This window comes from Kogia breviceps, chromosome 15 (genome assembly GCF_026419965.1).
Source record: "Kogia breviceps isolate mKogBre1 chromosome 15, mKogBre1 haplotype 1, whole genome shotgun sequence".
Lineage (NCBI taxonomy): Eukaryota > Metazoa > Chordata > Mammalia > Artiodactyla > Physeteridae > Kogia > Kogia breviceps.
The window spans coordinates 63,705,563-63,725,539 of record NC_081324.1 but is presented as its reverse complement, the minus strand read 5'-3'; the positions used below and the strand labels follow the sequence as shown (position 1 = coordinate 63,725,539).

At 49.7% G+C, this 19,977-nt stretch overlaps 1 protein-coding gene across 6 annotated transcripts in view; it reads right to left on the bottom strand.

Moving 5' to 3' along the window:
* HIRA (histone cell cycle regulator) overlaps positions 1–19,977 on the bottom strand; it is an 81,530-nt gene that overhangs the window by 11,618 nt on the left and 49,935 nt on the right. For 5 of the 6 annotated variants that reach the window (XM_067015051.1, XM_059041122.2, XM_067015053.1 and 2 more), the window contains 9 exons: positions 14,724–14,928; positions 14,272–14,376; positions 12,546–12,694; positions 10,725–10,886; positions 10,550–10,608; positions 10,247–10,352; positions 8,880–9,002; positions 8,355–8,518; positions 6,548–6,636 (listed from right to left, as the gene is read on the bottom strand). In XM_067015051.1, the coding sequence (XP_066871152.1) occupies positions 6,548–6,636; positions 8,355–8,518; positions 8,880–9,002; positions 10,247–10,352; positions 10,550–10,608; positions 10,725–10,886; positions 12,546–12,694; positions 14,272–14,376; positions 14,724–14,928 (1,162 nt within the window). Of the gene's footprint in view, positions 1–90; positions 161–6,547; positions 6,637–8,354; positions 8,519–8,879; positions 9,003–10,246; positions 10,353–10,549; positions 10,609–10,724; positions 10,887–12,545; positions 12,695–14,271; positions 14,377–14,723; positions 14,929–19,977 lie in introns of all 6 variants that reach the window. The other variant, XM_067015052.1, reaches the window with a different exon arrangement.

Genomic DNA, 19,977 nt, shown 5'->3' with positions numbered 1-19,977 from the left:
GGATGGTTCAGGCAGTAATGTGAGCGATGGTTCAGGAAGTAATGTGAGTGATGGGGAGTGATGGGGAGCAGCAGATGAAGCTTCACTCACTTGCCCGCCACTCATCTCCTGCTGTGCGACCTGGTTCCTAACAGGCTGCGGACTGGTACCGGTACTGGTACTAGCGAACAGAATTTAACAGCAAATGGAAAGGATTATATACTATGACTAAGTGTGATTTACTCCTGGAATGCAAGGGTGGTTTAAGAAACTAAAATCAACCAATGTAATACACCACATTAACAGAATGAAGAAAAAAAAAATCCCAGAAGATCATCTCAATTGATGCAGAAAAAGCATTTGACAAAATTCAACACCCCTTCACTACTAAAACAATCAACAAACTGGTAATAGAAGGAAACTTTCTCAATAAAATTAAGGCCATATATGAAAAGCCCACAGCTAGCATCATACTCAGTGTTAAAAGACTGAAAGCTTTTGCTCTAAGGTCAGAAACAAGGCAAGGATGCCCCACTTTCACTTCTATTCAACATAATACTAAAAAGTCCTAGCCAGAACAATGAGGCAAGAAAAAGAAATAAAAGACACCCAAATTTGAAAGGAAGAAGTAAACTATTTGTTTGCAGACAACATAATCTTATATGTAGAAAACCCTAAAGAGTCAGCAAAAAAACCCGTTAGCACTAATAAATGAATACAGCAAGTGTGCAGAATAAGAAATCAACACACAAAACCCAGCTGCGTTTTTATATACTGACAACTAACAATCTGGAAAAGAAATTAAGAAAACAATTCTATTTTCAATAAGCTCCAAAAGAACAAAATACTTAGGAATAAACTTAACCAAGGAGGCGAAAGACTAGTATACTGAAAACTGCAAAATGTTGCTGAAAGAAATTAAAGATATAAATAAATGGAAAGACATCCTATGTTCATGGATTGGAAAACTTATTAATATGGTTAAGATGTCAATAATACCAAAAGCAATCTATAGATTTAATGTACTCCCTATCAATATCCTATTGGCATTTTTCACAGAAATACAAAAATCCATCCTACAATTCTTATGGAATCCCAAGGGACCCCAAATAGCCATATGAATCTTGAAAAAGATGATGTAAGGTAGCAGTCTCATACTTCCTGATTTCAAAACTTATTTCAAAACTACTGTACCTTTTAATTTTTGAGGTATGTGACTACATTATCATTCAAAATAAACTTAAAATAAAAAACCTGAAAAACGCTATTTCAAAAAATGAAAGGGAATGAAATAAACGGCTATAAGCAAAGCAAAACGTTCTGTCTGCCTGTGGCACCAGGGGAAAACTACCAGACAGCGGATGTGCCCTCTGGCCGGAAGGCTGGTGTGGCTGGTATCAATACCAACAGCCACCAGTACCACCTCCCAGCCTGGGCTCTCAGAAATGGATGGTGCTGCCCACTGTTTCAGGCACCAGCCTGGACACAGCTCATCACCACTTCTCAGGTCCTACAATGAAGACCTTGGTGGACGGAGGCTTCCCAAGAGCAGGGTCTGGCTGGGGATTCAGAGGCCGGCAGCCACACATGCACCTGAAGGATGGCTGCTTAGTGCCCAACCCTCGGCTTACTGTCTCCCTCCTGTACACACTGAGCCGTGACCTTTGAGGGAATGAAACCTGGATTTTGGGGTCCCCTGAGATGTGCTGGCAGCTCATATCACAAATTTTCCCAAAATATAAAGAATTCCTACAAACCAATAAGAAAAACAAATGACACCAACATATTTCAACAGGAAATACAAGTGGCTCTTAAATCTAGAGTCAGCATTGCTCGTTGGCAGCACTCTCCATCCCCAGCTCCATTTCCCAGCCATCCTGAGGACCAGTTTCATTTGAATGGCCAATTCTCACCATGAGAGTGTTCACAAAGAAACTCAACAAGAAGGCAGAGGGCTCATACTCAATTCACCCCCTCTGCTCCCAATATCAAGATGAAGAGACAGTAAGGAGCTCAATATCAAAAAAACAAACAACCCAATTAAAAAATGGGCGAAAGGGCTTCCCTAGTGGTGCAGTGGTTAAGGATCTGCCTGCCAATGCAGGGGACACGGGTTCGAGCCCTGGTCCTGGGAAGATCCCACATGCTGCAGAGCAATTAAGCCCGTGCACCACAACTACTGAGCCTACGTGCTACAACTACTGAAGCCCGCGTGCCTAGAGCCTGTGCTCTGCAATGAGAGAAGCCACTACACTGAGAAGCCTGCACACCGCAACGAAGAGTAGCCCCGGGTCACCACAACTACAGAAAGCCCGTGCACAGCAATGAAGACCCAATGCAGCCAAAAAAGAAAAAAAAAAGGGGGGCAGAAGACCTAAATAGGTATTTCACCAAAGAAGACATACAGATGGCCAAGAGGCACATGAAAAGATGCTCAACATCACTTAATTATTAGTGAAATGCAAATCAAAACTGCAACGAGGTATCACCTCATGCCAGTCAGAATGGCCATTATCAAAAAATCTAGAAACAATAAATGCTGGAAAGGGTATGGTGAAAAGGAAACTCTCCTGCACCACTGGTGGGAATGTAAATTGATACAGCCACTATGGAGAAAAGTATGCAGGTTCCTTAAAAAACTAAACATAGAACTACCATATGACCCAGCAATCCCACTACTGGGCATATACCCTGAGAAAACCATAATTCAAAAAGAGACATGTACCACAATGTTCACTGCAGCACAATTTACAATAGCCAGGACATGAAAGCAACCTAAATGCCCACTGACAGATGAATGGATAAAGAAGTTGTGGCACATATATACAATGGAATATTACTCAGCCATAAAAAGAAATGAAATTGAGTTATTTGTAGTGAGGTGGATGGACCTAGAGTCTGTCATACAGAGTGAAGTAAGTCAGAAAGAGAAAAACAAATACCCTATGCTAATGCATATATATGGAATCAAAAAAAAAAAAGGTACTGATGCACGTAATGACAAGCCAGGAATAAAGATGCAGACATAGAGAATGGACTTGAGGACACGGGGCGGGGAGGGGAAGCTGGGGAGAAGTGAGACTAGCATCGACATACATACACTACCAAATGTAAAACAGATAGCTAGTGGGAAGCAGCGGCATAGCACAGGGAGATCAGTTTGGTGCTTTGTGACCACCTGGAGGGATGGGATCAGGAGGGTGGGAGGGGATATGGAGATATATGTATACATATAGCTAATTCACTGTTGTACAACACAAACTAACACAGTATTGTGAAGCAATTATATTCCAATAAAGATGTATTTTTAAAAAAGGCATAAATTCAGAAGAGCGCTGAGGCCAGAAGGGGATGTGGTAGACAGCAGGAGTTGGCTCTGTCCAGACCTGCTCCAAAACTTCCCGCCATACTCTTCACAGCTTGTCTTCCTGGCCTCCTGCCCAGTGGGGGTGACCAAGTGGTCTGCTGGCTGCTGTGAGGCATGGGCTGGCTTTCCTTTTAAGAGGGTGGATGCTACTGGTATTGGCTTCCTTCTGTCTTCCTTCCTTCAGTTGGACATGAAAGCCATCTTATGACGTGAGGGAGAGGCCAAGAGAATCATAGAGATACAGACCTCCACTTAACTCCAAAGGACTTGTTTTGGAGGACAGAATAAAACTACCTCAGCCACCACTAGACAGGGTATCATTTACCTGCAGGTGAAAGCATTTGTCATGGGGACCCCGAGCAGACCAGTGGTTTTAGGCAGTTGGCAGAGGTAAAAAGCAGGTAGCACTGCACTGATGGTGCTCCTGGGAAGGGAGCCACAGGCTCTCCTGGACAAAGCTTGGGGTCAGCAAGAACAGCAGGAAGGAGGGGGAGAGGAGGGTGCATGGCTGGTAATCGGTGGCCTGCCTGTGCTCCCCGCCCCACCTTGACCTAGAGTGCCCACTTTCAGGCTGAGACAGAGAACCTCTATGTAGAGCTCTAGCTAACGTCTTGGGCTCAGGCCCCCTGAGTGGCAGCTGGGCACAGAGTGAGGCCCCACAGCCCAGCCAAGGGTAGGGCTTTGTCAGACATGTGCTCCCCCACCCAGCAAGCAGATGGCCTGTCAGGCTGCCCCAGAGGTGAGGTGTGCTGGGAAACAGCTCGACTACTGCAGGTAATTCAGAACACCCTTCCTGTTGAGGACAGGGGACAAAGCTGGATAAGCAGAAGCAGAACTCCAAGAGCTAATGTGTTGGGGTGAAGGACTGAGCCGGGGTGGCGGAAGGCAGGAATCCAGAGGGACACCTTGGCCTTGGGAACATGTACTGACTGATGGGGAAGAGGCTGAGTGGGCTTCTGTCAGAGCTGAGAGCCCAGGGGACCAAAGCAGGGGCCTAAGGCCCATGAAAAGTGGGGGTCCCTGGTAAACCACCTCTTCTTTGTGCTGGTATCCCCAAGGGATGACCCGACCCTAGAATAAGGGTAAACTGGAAGGAAACCAGACCCTGCACCAGCCAGTGCCCAGCTCTGAAAAGTCCCCAGGCAGCCCGGAAAACCTCCATCCCGACCGGGTTGAGACCCTGCAGGGCGGGTGTCTTAAGAGCTGGCACCGAAGCAAATAAAATGCTCTGTGCAAAAGCAACATCACCTGAGGCTCAAGCCATTTCTACAAGGAATTTTTCAAACACCATGTCCAGCAGACAGTTGAAAATAACCAGGCACTTGAGATAAGATAACGTGAATGAGAACCAGCAGAAACATTTACAGGCAATAGAGACAGACCCACAAGGGCTCCTGATACTAGGACTATCAGACATGCAACTTTAAAATAAAATAACTAAGTTTACTGTGCTCAAGAAGATCAAAAGACTAAAATGAACATTTCAAGGAGAATTAGAACTATAAAAAATGATGGAGCAGATTTTAAGAAGGGAGGACATGCTACCTCTCTGATGATGAGGGAAATGAAAGGGAAGCTATAACCAAAGACAGCCTCTAAGCAAAGTCCACAGAATGAATGAAAGACATAGACCTAGAGCTTTGTGAGACTTGAAAGCACCAAGGCAGGATCCTGAAAGAACTTACAAAGCAATGGAAATCGGACTGGCGGCAGTTTCAGCAACAGTAGCAAATGCTAAAAGTCTGTGGCACAATACCTTCAAAACGCTCAAGAGAATTGATTTTGAACTTAGGATTCTAGTAAACAACTAAATTAACATCTACAACAACAAAATAAAAAATGGAGGCCAAGTACACACCAAGACCTCCAGAGTCCTCCCAGGACCGACCCTCCAATCTTTCACCTCTTTTACCCTCCCATCACCTCTGCTCAGCTGTTCCTTTTACACTCGAGCCCTCATACCTCAGGGCCTTTGTCCTCACTGTTCCCTCTGCCTGGATGTTCTTCCCCCAGATACCTGCGGGGCTTCCTCCCTTACCTCCTCTGATCTCTGTCAATCAGTCAGGGCTTCCTCAATCACTGGCTGTAAAACAGCGCCCCATCAGCACTCCGCACCCCTGCCCTCTTCATTGGTGTTCACAGGACCCATCCCCGCCAACACGTTACATGTACTTGCTCATTTGTCTCCAATCTGCCTCTGTCCCCATGAAGGCGGGGCCCCTGAGCCTTGCTCACTGCAGCTGGCTGCCGAGCTATGCCTGGCCAGGGTGGGGCTCCACTGGCAGCTGCCCAAAGGCTGAGTGAAGCAGTGGAGCGAACCGTGCCCCCAGTTCCCTGCCAACCTGTTCCTTGCCCAAGTCGATCAATGCACGCTACCCACTTGTGAGCCACAGCCTCATCTGTGCAATTTCATTATGTTCATTATTCTCTTTCCCTCACCTGGTCCACATCCAATCACCCACCCGCCCAGTCTTGTAGGTTCTGCCTCCAAAATACATCTTGAATCTCCTTCCTCTCTCTTCTCTGTGGCTGCCACATGGACCCAAGCTGTCTTCAGCTACTGCCAGGTCTGCCTTGTCCCGACTGCTCTGCTACATCAGCACCAACTCCTCTGCCGGCTCCCACTGCCCTAGACTAAACCCCAGCTCCTCACAAGATCCCTGGGATCCACCTCTTGCCCTCTCTGGACTCACGCCATACCCTCTCCTCTGCCAACGATGTTCTAGCCACAGCGGCCTCCATGGGCCAAGCCCTCTGCACTTCTGTCACCTCTACCAGCACATTCCCAGGTCTCCACGGAGCAGGCTCATTCCTGTCCTGGGGTTTCATCCTGCAAGTCCTCTTCCGAGGCCTCCCCGCCACTTTCTCCCAGGCACACCCATCATCGCTCTGTTGACTGAACTGCTTACTCGCTCACGTCTGCCTCCTGACCGGACTATGAGCCTCACTACTAACAAATCCACAGCCTTCGGCAGGTGGCTTTCCCAACACAGGCGCGTGGCTGAGTGGATGCTCCCTCAGCCCCTGATGCCAAGGGCTCCTGCCAGGGTGGGTGGGCTGGCAACTCGCCCTCTCTCTGACACCGGCAGTGTGCTGGAAGAGTGTAACAGGGAAGAATTTCAAAGCACTTTGGCTTACTCTTCAATTTCCATCTTTACTTTTCAGGAGATTTCTTGGGCCAAAAAGGAAAGTGGCACTTACCACTACTGTTGACTCCCATTGGCTTCCAGTGGAGGAGTGAACAGGCCCCAGTAAGTCCCTGCATATTTCTCGGAGTCGGTATTCAAACCCTAATTACAGAAAACAAAATAAAATAGAAATAGGAACACATTACAAAAAGAAATAAAGTCAAGAACAGGCTAAGTTGTTGTGTACATCAAAGCAGAAAGAACAAACACTTTGTTGCCTCCTTGTCTCAGTTCAGCACTCAGAGGCCATAGCGAGAGGCTCTGACTCACCCCCCAAATCCCGGGAAACACACGCAGTGGCCGCTGTGTGCTGGGCCAGGGAAGACAAGATGTGGAAGCTCTGGGACAGACCCCCCAAGGGGGTGGAGAATGTGGGGGCTGTGGGAGGAGGGGAGTGCGCTGAGGGGGCCTATTGGAGAGAAGAGGTGGGGGCAGATGCGCAGGGTCAGGATGTGTCCTTCGGGAGAAGATGGGTGTGGGAATGAGTTTGGGCGAAGGAGATGGAGGAGGAGATGGGGCTACGGCACAGCTGGGGGGAGCGCCAGCCATGCTGGTGGCAGAATCGGGGGCAGCCGAGGCCACAGGGAATGGAGGAAATCAGCCAGTAATGAGGGTGGAACCTGAGGATGCTTAGAGGAGAGCTAGTGTCCCTGTGAAGCTCTAGTCCTCCTCTCCCCGGGGAGGAAGGAGGGACAGAGAGGGTAGGGGAGTTGTGCATGGGCCCTGGACCAGACGCCCGTGAAGATGGAGAAAGAGAAGCAAGCGGTGGAGGTGAGGTGTCCCATACGGGGGCAGCCCCAGTGAATTGACACCCATGAGGGAGGAAACCAGGGAGGAGACGGAGGTGGGCTTCCCACGGGTATGGTGGTGAGGCCACAGGTGACCTGAGTGCCCGGCAGAGGGGCAAGGTTGCAGGAACACCGAGTGTTTAGTAAAGTCTGGGCGGGATGAGTCCACACTGAACTCATCCCTGGGGTCTGTGGGGGAGGGATCTGGCAATGTGACAGGCGAATTCTGCGAGTTACACCCGTAGAGGTCGGGCAAGTTTTTCTGTCTTTTCCGTACTTAATTTGTTTTCTCTAAATCATGAACAAAATAGGGGAGGAGTTGAAAGCAAAGCAAGAAAGGCAGGAGAGCAGGAGAGGGTGTGGGGGTGCCGGCTCCATGACCAGTCCCAGGCTGTGTGGTGACACAGGGAGAGCTGGGGAAGGCCATCCCCAGGCCACGGCCCTGGAGGCCAAGCTCAAGTGGAGAGAAGCTGGCAAGGCCGGAGCCCACACCTGCCTCACAGGGAGTCAAGAGGTTGTGGGAGGTCACATCTTCCAACACCCTGCTGTAAGCTGACCCACAGAAGGAGTGGGGCGGGGTGAGGAGGGGGATCCTGGGACGGGTGTAAGAGCCCTGGTGGGGAAAGCTGGGCTGGAGGGCCGAGGGGAGGTGCTGGACAGCAGGCTGGCCCTTCCAGGCAGGAGAAAGAGGTACAGGCCCATCAATGCTCTGAGGGGGCAATAAGGTCAGGGGGAGCTGAGCCTGTGTCTGTGAGTCCTCTGCCCCCACACCCTCCTGCTGCCAATCCTTGTGGCCTCAGGGGCTGCTCGGTTCAGCCTGTGGTGGGGCTGGACACCTGCTGAGCTGCCCACCTCATTGACTGGGGAGCGGGAGGCCAGGGCCCCAGGGGGCGACCACGGGAAGCCAGGAGGAGGGAGGACAGAGCCCAGGCTGCTGCATCTGGGCCCTGACACTCAGGCCCTCGGGAGGGTCCCGTTGGGATGGGGACTGAGTAGGGCCCGGGAGGACAGAAGGACCACCGGGAAGCTCACCTTCGTTCACGAGGTATCGCACGTAGAGGAGGAGCCAGTGGCGGTACTCGTGGCTGGAGCGCAGGGTGAGCGCTGCGGCGACCTGGCTCTCCAGGTAGGCCAGGGTGGTCTCCTGCTGCACCATGTGAGGCACAGAGAAGAGCCGGGCTGCCTGTCTCCCCGAGCTGCTGGGGCGGGGAGGGGGCAGGTATCAGACTCCACGGTGGCCCAACGGCCCCCAGGTCCTGCTGTTCTGCACCTCCCATCTAGCCCCCGAGGGGACAGGCCAGCAGCCGAGGCCCCCACCCAAAGTGCAGCCCAACATGGGGATCCATGACCCGCAGCCCCTCAGACTGCCGCCCAGGTCCTGAAGTGACAGAGCTGTGACCCTGCACCCTGAGACAGTGCCCACTGTGGCTCCCAGCCCTCAGCAGCCCCAGCCCAGCCCTGTGACTGCCGCTGGGCTCAGCCAGTCAGAAGGCAGGCCTCGGAGGGACCACGTCCACACAGCCAGCCGGATGCCTCCCCTGCACCCGGGTCACCTACGTGGAGGCACGGCCCTGGACTATGGCTAAGGGTCCCGAGCACAGCATGGCGTCCTGGGGTGGCAGGCTGCTCCTGAAGTCTGCACACTGGGCCAGGGAGTCCTGCTTGTCAGAAACCAGGTTCCTGGGGAGGCAAAGGCAGGAGTGGCACTCAGGGAAAACGGGAGGCCCAGCAGAGGCAGGCGGTGAGGGGCACTGAGGGAGCCGAGGTCCCTGTATGCCCATGTGGGGCCTCCTTACTCGGACACTCTGGCCCCGGGTCTCAGGTCCTGGGGGCGGGGAGCAAGTATGTCTGGGATGCTAGTCTGTCTGGGAGCCCATGTACTGCGGCCCTCAGAAGCAGCTGAGGAGTCCTGGCTTCCAGCCTCCCAGAGCTCACTGAGCATCCCAGAGCTCACTGAGCATCCCAGGCATCAGCGCTTCACATTCTCTGGACCCTTCACACAATTTAAAAACAGCCTGGTGCCTACAGAGTCCACATTTCCCTTCTCAAATAACCAGCTTGTTTCCATTATTATACTAATCACATACAATACATGATATTTTGCAATTTGGAAGAGTAGGGAGTGGGGATTTTGAAGGTTCCTGTTTTTTTTTTTTTTTTTTAACTCAAGAAAGAGATCTCAGTCTGAGGATAAACTTGTGTCCAACAACCCTTAACAGAGACAGGCTGGATGGCGGCACACTTGGGCCTGAAGGAGTAAGGCGCAGGCAAGAGAAAACTTCTGATCGGCTGGTACACGAGGTATACCCTTCCTAACTCTGGGTTAAGATCTCTGATGTACAAAGAAGTTTTACAGGGACTTCCCTACTTAGGACTCCATGCTTCCTATGCAGGGGGCCCAGGTTCAATCCCTAGTAGGGGAACTAAGATCTGCAAGACATGCAGTGCAGCAGGAAAAAAAAATAGGTTTTACAAATATAGAAAAGGACTCCAAAATGGACAGAGCAAAGGTATAGACCTCACACCTGGTGAGTGACAGTGCAGCCCCACTAATGCACCAAGCCAGTCGGAGGTGTCCCTTGGCTCTGACTAAGCTACAAAAACAGCAGGGCCGGATGAGGCTGCCGTGAAGCTTACAGCACCTACAGAGGCCAGGCTGGAACTACTCATCGACAACCATAAAAGTTCAAATGTCTGCTCCAGACAAAGTGACCCCCGGGGAACAGTGCAGGGGAAGGACAGCGTCCCTGTGCACAGGTCTGAGGGCAGAGAGGCAGGGGGTCGGCAGGGATGGGGGCTGCACTGAGGCCTCCACTCTGGCCAGACTCCCAGGAGAAGTGGGCCAGGCAGGGCCCTTGCTGGCTGTGCTGGCTTCTGGCTCAGATGGACCCTCCACGGGGCAGGGCTCAGGGCGGCGTGCTTACCACGCAGACAGTGATGGGTTGAAGCAGTAGGCCTTGCCATCCGACAGGTTCATCACGGGGATTCCATGCTGCGTCAGCAAGATCTGTGACACTGTCATGTCACTTCCTAGGGAGACACAAAGAAGGGGTTCCAGCGTATTGCCGTCAGCGGGTGCCATGGCTCCCACAGCCCTAGCCACGCAGACGGGACCCCAGAGCCTGCTCTCCGTCTCGGCTGAGCGGGGCCCTTTGTGCCAGACCTGGACTTGAGCTGCCCACCCCCAACCCCACCCCAGGGATGGGGCGGCCCCCTGCCAGGCTCACCTGCCAAGATGGAGTGTAGGGACTCTTCCTTCACCACCACTATCTGCCTGTGCACATCCCTGGGGGAGACAGGAACAGCTCACCGTCCAGTTGGGCCTGAGGGCCTGTGTGCTGGGGGGGCGACCCTCCCTGCAGCAAGGGGCACCCGCACAGCCGCTCCCGCCCTGCCTCTCACCAGACGGACAGCGTGGCTGTGGCAGTGAGGGCCATGACGTAGGAGCCGGTGCAGTGCAGGGTGGAGATCGGGGATGGCAGCAGGATGGGAGGGAGGAGGCGGCGACCACAGGTGGAGAACACGGACAGCATCCGCTTTTCACAGGCGACACACACCACGTCACTGGGGGAGCAGGGGGCTGGCGTCAGGGGGGCTGGGAGTTCTGGTGGCCCCGAGATGCAGGGACAGAGCCAGGCTGGGAGGCAGAGCTGATGGTGCCTACTGGAGACCTCTGCCTGGAGATGGAGTCCTCTCCCCCATGCGGTGGCTCAGGTTTTTCTGGGCTCACACGGAACTGCCCCCAGGCAGCATGTGCCCAAGGACCAGCGGCCCTGACAGTGAGCCAGGAAGCAGGTCTCACTGTTCGGGAAGAGCTGCAGAGCACCCCCCCAACAGTCTCCTAGCTGAGACCAGCCAGAGGGGCCCTGGGAGGCCTCTGCCCAGACAGGCTGGGGGGAGTGTGGGGACGACAGGGTGCGTCTCCCACAGGGGGCGTCCAGCTGTGCTCAGAAGGCCTTCGAGACCAGGGTGGGAGAGACATGTCGCTCCCTGAGCGAGAAAGGCTTCACCACAAGTGTGTCGGCGCAGTCTCATGTCTCTCCTTCCTAGTGGGGCCCCCTGAGGTGAGAGCAAGCCTGGAGTGAGGCCAGAGCCTCAGACCCCAGGCAGTGGGAGCAGGTGTACAGCCAGCACAACAAGGTCCAGCCCAGAAGCCCACTGGAGCCCTGCTCCAAATCACTTCTGGGCCGCCAGCCGGCGCCTACGGTCTGCACGGGCAGCCAGCTCACAGCGAGGTCAGCCAAGGAAGAGGTCGTGGGTCTGTGTTCTGTCTGCTTGTCCCTCTGGTCAGGGCGCACCTGCAGCCAGCCCACTGCCAGGGATACGAAACCTCTGGAGCTGCGGTGCGGGGGGCAGGTCTGCACGCTGTGCTGGGGCCTGGCTGGCTGCTTGGCCGGACTCCCCGGCAACCTCTAGGTCACACAGGGAGGCTGTGCTGACACACCTGGCCCCCAGCTGGGGCATGCCGGCTGCCTTGGGACCAGGGATGAAGGGGGATCCCCAGGGGACGGAGGGAGGAACAGAATGGTGGTTCCGTACAGGCCCAGCACCTGGCTCACTCAGGGCCAGGGTCACAGACATTTGTGAGAGTGTTTCACATGCAGCCTCATGATAAAGGATTCCGGGCCTAATGAAAACGACCACATCTAAACTGACAGCTTTGTAAGACCCTCGAAGGGGTACTGAGCACACAGTCCCGACTGGGGCCATATGTCCCCGGGTCCTCTTTCCAGATGGAGCACATGCGGGGACACCACCAGGGGTGGTGGAAAGATACTGGGTGACTGACCACTGAATTCAGGTCTCCCCCAAAAGGGCAGATCTGGAAAGGGCTGGCCTTGGGACTCCGAGGACAGTCAGAAATCCATGCTGACTCGCTTGGATGAAAACCTGGGGTCCAGAGAAAAGGCCAGCCAAAGTCAGAGAGAGGCAGGCAGAGCTCGGCCTGGAAATGGAGACTTCAGGAATCCGACTAGAATGCCCAAGGGGCTTAGGTGATCCTCCAGGACTCAGTTTCCTCTCCTGTAACACGGGGGTGATGGTACCACCTTCATGGGGTGCCCCAGGGACTCGGATGACTCAGGCACCAGCTCAGTCCCGAGCGAGGCTGGGCATAGGACTCCCACAGGCAGGCCACCTCCCAGGACAGCCCAGTGCCCCACAGCACAGCGCGGGGTCCTACTTTATGTTAAAGGCCGGTGGGGTGTAGACCCCTGCTCTTACCAGCTGCCGGCAGCGGTGAGGATCCGGCTGGTGAGCACTGTCTCCCACTCCTTCCCTTCCCGGCTGCACTTCAGGCGGCTCAGCTTTATGCCCCCCACGGCCGTCACCTCGTTCTCCACCTCGATGTACATGGAGGGGTCGGAGCTCACCTTGGGGAGAGAAGCAAACAGAATGTTTTCAGCAGCAGTGGCCTCAGACGTGGGCCACGGACAGGGGAATGACATGTAAGGGTGGACAGAGCTGCCCGCCAACAGCAGGCTGGGGGTGGGGGTGGTCACAGGGCAGGACAGGGGGCCAGAGGTCCCAACGTGCAGCCCCCAGGGCAGGGCAAGTCCCAGGAGCTGGTGTCCACCTTGTCCTCTGTGCAGTGGAGCAGAGAATCAGTGTCACAGCTCAAGACCTCGAAGCCTCCGGATCCCACCACCTCCTCTCACAAGGGAAGATGCAGAGAAGGCAAGCAACCAGCCAAGAGAACACGGCACAGAAGGACCCCAGCCTGCTCGGGGGGGACATGGGTCTCCTGACTCCTAACTGAAGGATCTTCAAAGACTGTCAGATTTGGCCAGAACAGAGGCTGTGTTGGCACTTGGAGGAAAGGTCTGGAAAGCCCTTAGGCTCTCCAGCTCCTTGGAAGTGCACCTTGGCATGCACACTGGAGCCTGCACCTTGGCACGAATACTGGAGCCCAGTGTCACTGACAGGAGGGTCCCCAGAAAAGCGTGGGGAGATGTGTGCAGTTTAGCACCAGCTCCACACGGGCTCAGCCTCGTGTTTTGTGTCTGGGGAGCGGACAAGCAGATATCCCACGTGGGACCTAGGTGAGTGGTTTGTACTTGTGTGGCCACACAGCGGGTGAGCTGGGGTGGAGGGTCAGCTGTGGCTGGGGGCTGGGCCCCCAAAAGCCAAGAACAGCCCCACACAGCACTACGCAAGGAAGGCCCTGGGGTTAGGGGGGCCGGCTGAGTTTGGGAGGGGGATTTGTGCTAGAAGAACCAGGGGACCCCACCCTTAGACCCAGAAGGACCTGTCCCCACCTGCCCTCTGGCAGCCCTGAGGGGCAGCCTGTGCTGGGGCAGCGTGCAGCCCACCTGCATGTGGGGTTCTAAAAGGTTTCCCGAGGACATGAACCTGAGCTGAGATATAGAGGGTGGGAGATGACGGTGTGTGCAAGGCCTGGCACAGATGCTGGGCTGAGCGGCCAGAGGGCAGGTGGACCTGCAAGGATCTACTTGCCGTAGATCTGTGTTTTGAACAAGCCTGTGGTTAGAAGATTCCACGAGACCTTGAAAGGCCCTGATGATGACCCCACACTGGGCACTGGGAAGTGGACGGGCCAGCAGGCTGGTCAAGAGACAGACCAGTGCCATACGGTCCCAAGGGCTTAGCCCACGGCCGAGAGTGCAGATCGAGGAGGCTTCCAGGAGAAGGAACACCTGGGACAGGTCTTGAAGGAGCTGGGCACCCAGAAGATGGAGGGCAAAGCCATGGAGGAGAGGCGTGGGGGCTGGGGAAGTGAGGGGTCCCAGAGAAGAGGCCAGCCGTCTTGTTAAGATTGGGTGGATGCTCTGCTCAGCCACAACTTCCCCCAGAAGGTGATGGAGAGCCACTTGAAAGCAGCCCCAAATCTGTGACAATTCAGGGTTTATAGCTCCCAGGGGGCGGGGGTGGGCAGGCGGACAAAAAGGATGTGCAGGCTCGGGAGGGAGGGAGGCGGAGGCCTGCTCACCTGCAGGGTGAAGGCTCTCTGGGGGCCCGGCATGGGCAGCTTCAGCGCAGCTGCTGGGACAGACAAACACACGGCGTCCTTCTCTGCGGTCAGGGCAGCTGGGGACTGCAAGAGCAGAGATGTCCCTGAGCCCTGCCCGGCACTGGAGGGCAGTGCCAGGTAAACGTGAGTCACCAGAGGTGAGGCTGGGCCTACTACCTGGGCATTTCCACCCTCTGTGAGGGCAGGTGAACGTTACAGAGACCTCTACTGCAGAGACGAGGCAGCTGACCCCAGGGAGGGGCTCAAGGAATCTGGGTGGGTCGGGGCAGTTCTGGAGGTATATGTGTCCACGCCAGCTGTCCTGACACCGATGAGGCATGCGGGGCCCCCCTTCTTCCCCAGGGCATATGCAGGACCCCACACTGAGCTCAGGAGGTGGGCCAGGGGCAGCACCAGCCCGCCAGCCTCACCTGCACAGACAGGGACATGGGCATGAGCCGCGAGTCCTTCCGAGGCCGCCCTTTCTTCTTCTTCTCCACTGTTTCCACCTCGAGCTCCAGCTTCCGCTTGGAGAGTGAGGAGGGCTTGGCCACAGGGACCTTCTCGTCGCTGTCACTGCTACTCTCCAAGACATCCCGGGGCCGCAGCTCCTTCACAAGGCTCTGCTCTTTCAACCTGCACAAACACAGACACCCGTGGCTTTTCCACAGGACTACTAGTTTCATGATAATCAATAAAATCCATACTCATCCCCCAAAGTTAATAAATTAAAAAAGTAGGAGAGGACTTCTGGTTTCTACTCTAAGATGCAAACAGCTTGGGAGTCATCATTCTCACTCCTAAAATAAGAGGAAAACTGAAAACCTGTATACCAACAACTCTTCTTAGACCCACCAGAGGAACTGCTGCCCTGACAACTGGAGACAAGGTGAAGACATAAAACCGCCTGCAGCCCCACCAGGGAGGGAGGAGGGCACCCACACTTGTGTTAGTTTTATCTCCAGGAGCTCCACCAGTTGTCATGGGTGGAGATCAGGAATGGAATGCTCCTCCCATATGCTTTGGGCTGAGTAAGGGGAAAGCAACCACTCTGAAACACACCCAGAGTCCTGTTCTCCTTAACAAAAGCCTTCCCCCAAGGAAAACTACTTTACTGAGTATGATGTGACCTGGGGGCAGGGCAATCAACCAACTCCAGCCTAGCCCCTCTCCACACACACTAAGAAACTCTCCTGAAGGTCACAGGCCAGGGACTCTGGCCCAACAACAACATAGGAGACTTAATCATGAGACTAGAGAGTGCTTCTCCTCCCCAATACCTCACAAAATCAACAGGGCCCCTGTGTAATAAGAACACTAGATCACAACTAAGAGAACTGCAAGACACAGACTCCATTTAACAAGGAGTTTCTAGGGAAACTCAAGGAAAACAGGAAGAGAAAAGCAAGGACACCAGAGGAAATGGAAGCCTCTGACACCTGCAGCTTCAGGAGACAGTAAATAAGACCTAATTCTTACCAGGTAAAAAAACCCTCACATTAAAGACCTTTTACCCACCGTTTCTATTACTTAGTACATTATGTCCAGGTTTCAACAAAAATTACAGGACACGATAAAAGGCAAAATAAAACAAAATCAAACAAAAACCCAAAATGAAACACAGTCTCGAGATGAAGCAGGATCAGAACCAGAGCCAGACATGGCAGCAATTTTGGAATTATGAGGCCAGGATTTTAAAATAAATATTATTAATATATTAAGGGCTCTAATGGAAAAATTGGGACAACACACAAGAACAGATTGATCATATAAGCAGAAAGAATTTAATAATAATAATAATAGCTAAGATTTTTTCAAAATTAATGAAAGATACCAAACCACAGATCTGAGCTGCTCAGAGAACACTAAGTAGAATAAATACCCCCAAATCCACACCTACCTACACATAACATAAACTGCAGCAAAACAAAGACAAACAGAAACTCTTGAGAGAAGCAGAAGGAAAAATACACTTCAGCTAATAAGGGACAGAATAAAGATTACAACAGACCTCTCTTCAGAAACTGTTCAAGCAAAAACTGACTGAAGTGAAACATTTAAGGTGTTAAAAACAAACCCACCAACCTAGAATTCTGTATCCATTGAAATTATATCTCAAAAAATGAAAGAGAAATAAAGGTTTTCTCAGACAAAAACAACAAAAAGACACTAGAGGAAATGTGATGCCAGCAGAACTGCCCTGCAAGAAATGTTAAAAGAAGTTCTTCAGAGAGAAGGAAAATGATAGAGCTCAGAAACTTAGATCTGCATGAAGAAAGTGCTAGAGAAAGAAAAAACACTGTAAGAATTTTTATTTGTCTTATTCTTAATTAAAGGATAACTTTTGGGAATTCCCTGGCAGTCCAGTGGTTAGGACTCTTTGCTCCAAATGCAGGGGGCCTGGGATTGATCCCTGGTTGGGGAACTAAGATCCCACATACCACAATAAGCACGCGTGCTGCAACTGCTGAGCCCGTGAGCTCTAGAGCTCAAGCGCTGCAACTAGAGAAGCCTGAGTGCTGTAAAAAAGACCCAGTGCAGCCAAAATAAATAAATAAATAAAATTTAAAAAAAGAACAAATCACATTCTCTAAATAAGAAATAAAAATTAGAACATAATCATATTAAAAAAAAAAAAAATCCCTGGTCGGGGAACTAAAATCCCACAGGCCACACACACAAACACAAAAGTAAAAGATAACTTTTTGTTCAAACCAGTAACAGCAACAATGTATTGGATGATAAGTGAAATAAATAAACAGTAGCAATGTTATATGTCTTGGAAAGAAAGAATTGGGAATACTTTGTTAACAGGCACCTGCACTACCCTTCAGCATTATAACATTATTTGAAAGTGTACTTAGTTATAAATGTTTATTTCAAACTGTAGGGCAACCACTAAAAAAAATTTAAAAAGCAGTACAGTTGACATGCTAAGAGAGACAATGGAAGAGATACATTATCTTACTGTCTAAGATATTCTTAATGTTAAGAGATAATATAAGAGAGAGAAAATGGAATCATACCAAAAACATGCTCAATTAAAACCAGAGAAGGCAGAAGAAAAAGGGGGAGACCAAAATTGCTAAGAATATGGTAGATATTAATTCACTATATCAATAATCACTTTAAATATAAATATTCCAAATATACCAATTAAAAGAAACTGACAAAAAGAATGAAAAAGAAAACCCAAGTATATGTTGTCTACAAGAAACTCAGATTAAATATAAAGATACATAAATTAAAAGTAAAGGCTGGTTCCAACTATATGACATTTTGGAAAACAAAAAACTATGGAAATAGTAAAAAAAAAAAAAAAAAAAAAAAAAATCAGTTATTGCCAGGGGTTGGGAGGAGAGAGGGATGAACAGGCAGAGTGCAGAGGATTGTTAGGTCACTGAAACTATTTTGTACAATACCATTATCGTGGTAGATACATGTCCTTATACATTGTCCAAACCCACAGAATGCACAACACCAAAGGTGAACATTTAATGTAAACTATGGACTTTGGGTGATAATGATGTGTCTGTGTAGTTTTATTGGTTGTAACCAATGTATCACTCAGGTGTGGGATGTCAATAGTTAAGGCAGAGGGGTATATGAGAACTCTCTGTACTTTCTGTACAATTTTGCTGTGAACCTTAAACTGTTCAAAAAAAATAAGTCTACTCTTTAAAAAAAGGGATGGAGGACATGCCACGCTAACACTAATTAAAAGAAAGCTGGAGTAGCTATATTAATCTCAGACAAAGCAGTCATCAGAGTAAGGAAAATTGTCAAGAATAAAGCCAGGCATTATATGATGACAAGAGAGTCGATTTTCCAAGAAGACACAGCAATCCTTAATATGCATACATCTAACAACAGAGTGTACCAAAATACATGTGGAAAAACTGATAGAACTGGAAGGAGAACTAGACAAGTCCACTATTATAATTAGCTGGAGATTTCCATATACCTCTATCAGTAATCAACAGATTCAGCAGATAGAAAATCAATGAGGAAATAATTAATTGAACAGTACCATCACTCACTGTATTTAATTGACATTTATAAAATACTTCATTTATAAATAGCAGAATACACATTATTCTCAAGATCACATGAAATATTCACTAGTATAGACCATATTCTGGGTCATAAAACATACTTTAACAAATATAAAAGAACAGAAATCATACAAAGTATGCTTCAAGACCACAACAGAATTAAAGTAGACATCAATAACAGAAAGCCAGAAAACTCACACAACTTTCATGATTAAACAACATTTCTAAATAACATGGATCAGAGAAAAAGTCTCAAAAGAAATTTTAAGATATTGAATTAAATGAAAACACAATGTCAAATTTTATGGGATATAGTGAAAGCAGTGTTTAGAGGGAAACTTATTGCAGAGAATGCATAAGTTAGAAAAAAAGACAGACCTGAAATAACTTCACCTTTAGGAACTAGAAAAAGATGAGCAAGCAGTAGAAAATTAGTAATAAAAATAATAAAAAATAAAATTAAATAATAAATAGTAAATAAAAATAATATTAATGCAATAATAAGCAAAATAATGTAAAGCAAGCAGAATAAATAGTAAAAATTAGAGCATAAATCAATGAAATTGAAAAGGGAAAACAATAGAGAAAAATCAATGAAATAAAATGTCATTTTTTTGAAAAGATCAATAAAATTGATAAACTTATAGTGAGGATAATCAGAAAAGGAGAGAGAAGACACAAATTACTAATATCAGAAATGAAAGGGGAGGGACTTCCCTGGTGGCGCAGTGCTTAAGAATCCGCCTGCCAATGCCGGGACACACGTTCAAGTCCTGGTCCAGGAAGATTGCACATGCCGCGGAGCAACTAAGCCTGCACGCCACAACTACTGAGCCTGTGCTCTAGAGCCCGTGCTCCGCAATGAGAAGCCTGTGCAACTCAACAAAGAGTAGCCTCCACTCACTGCAACTAGAGAAAGCCCACATGCAGCAACAAAGACCCAATACAGCCAAAAATAAATAAAATAATTTATATAAAAATAAAGAAATGAAAGGGGAGGTAAGCAACAAGGATTTACTGTATAGCACAAGGATCCATATTCAATATCTTGTAATAACCTATAATGGAAAATAATCTGAAAAATATATAACTGAATGATTTTGCTACACAAAACATTGTGTGAGACTAACACAATATTGTAAATCAAATACACATCAATAAAAAAAGAAAGAAATGAAAGGGGGCCCTCACTACTGACCCCATCCAGGGACATTAAAAGGATCATAAAGGAACATTATGAACGACTTTATACCCATATATTTGATAACTTAGTTAAAATGGACCAGTTCTTTGAAAAAAAAAATCCACATAACTCAAACAAGGAAAAATAATCTGAATAGACCTGTATCTATTAAAGAAATTAACCAACAATTAATAATCTTCCAAGAAAGAAAGCACTAGACCCAGACAGTTTTACTGGTGAATTCTATCAAACATTTAAGAAAGAAATTATACCAATTCTCCACAATCTGTTCCAGAAAACAGAAGTAGAGGAAATAAATCCTAACTCCTATGAGGCCAGCATTACCCAAATATTCAAACCAGATTACAAGAAAGAAGAACTACAGACCAATATCTCTCATGAACAAAGATTCAAAAATCCTCAACAAAATATTAGCAAATTGAATCC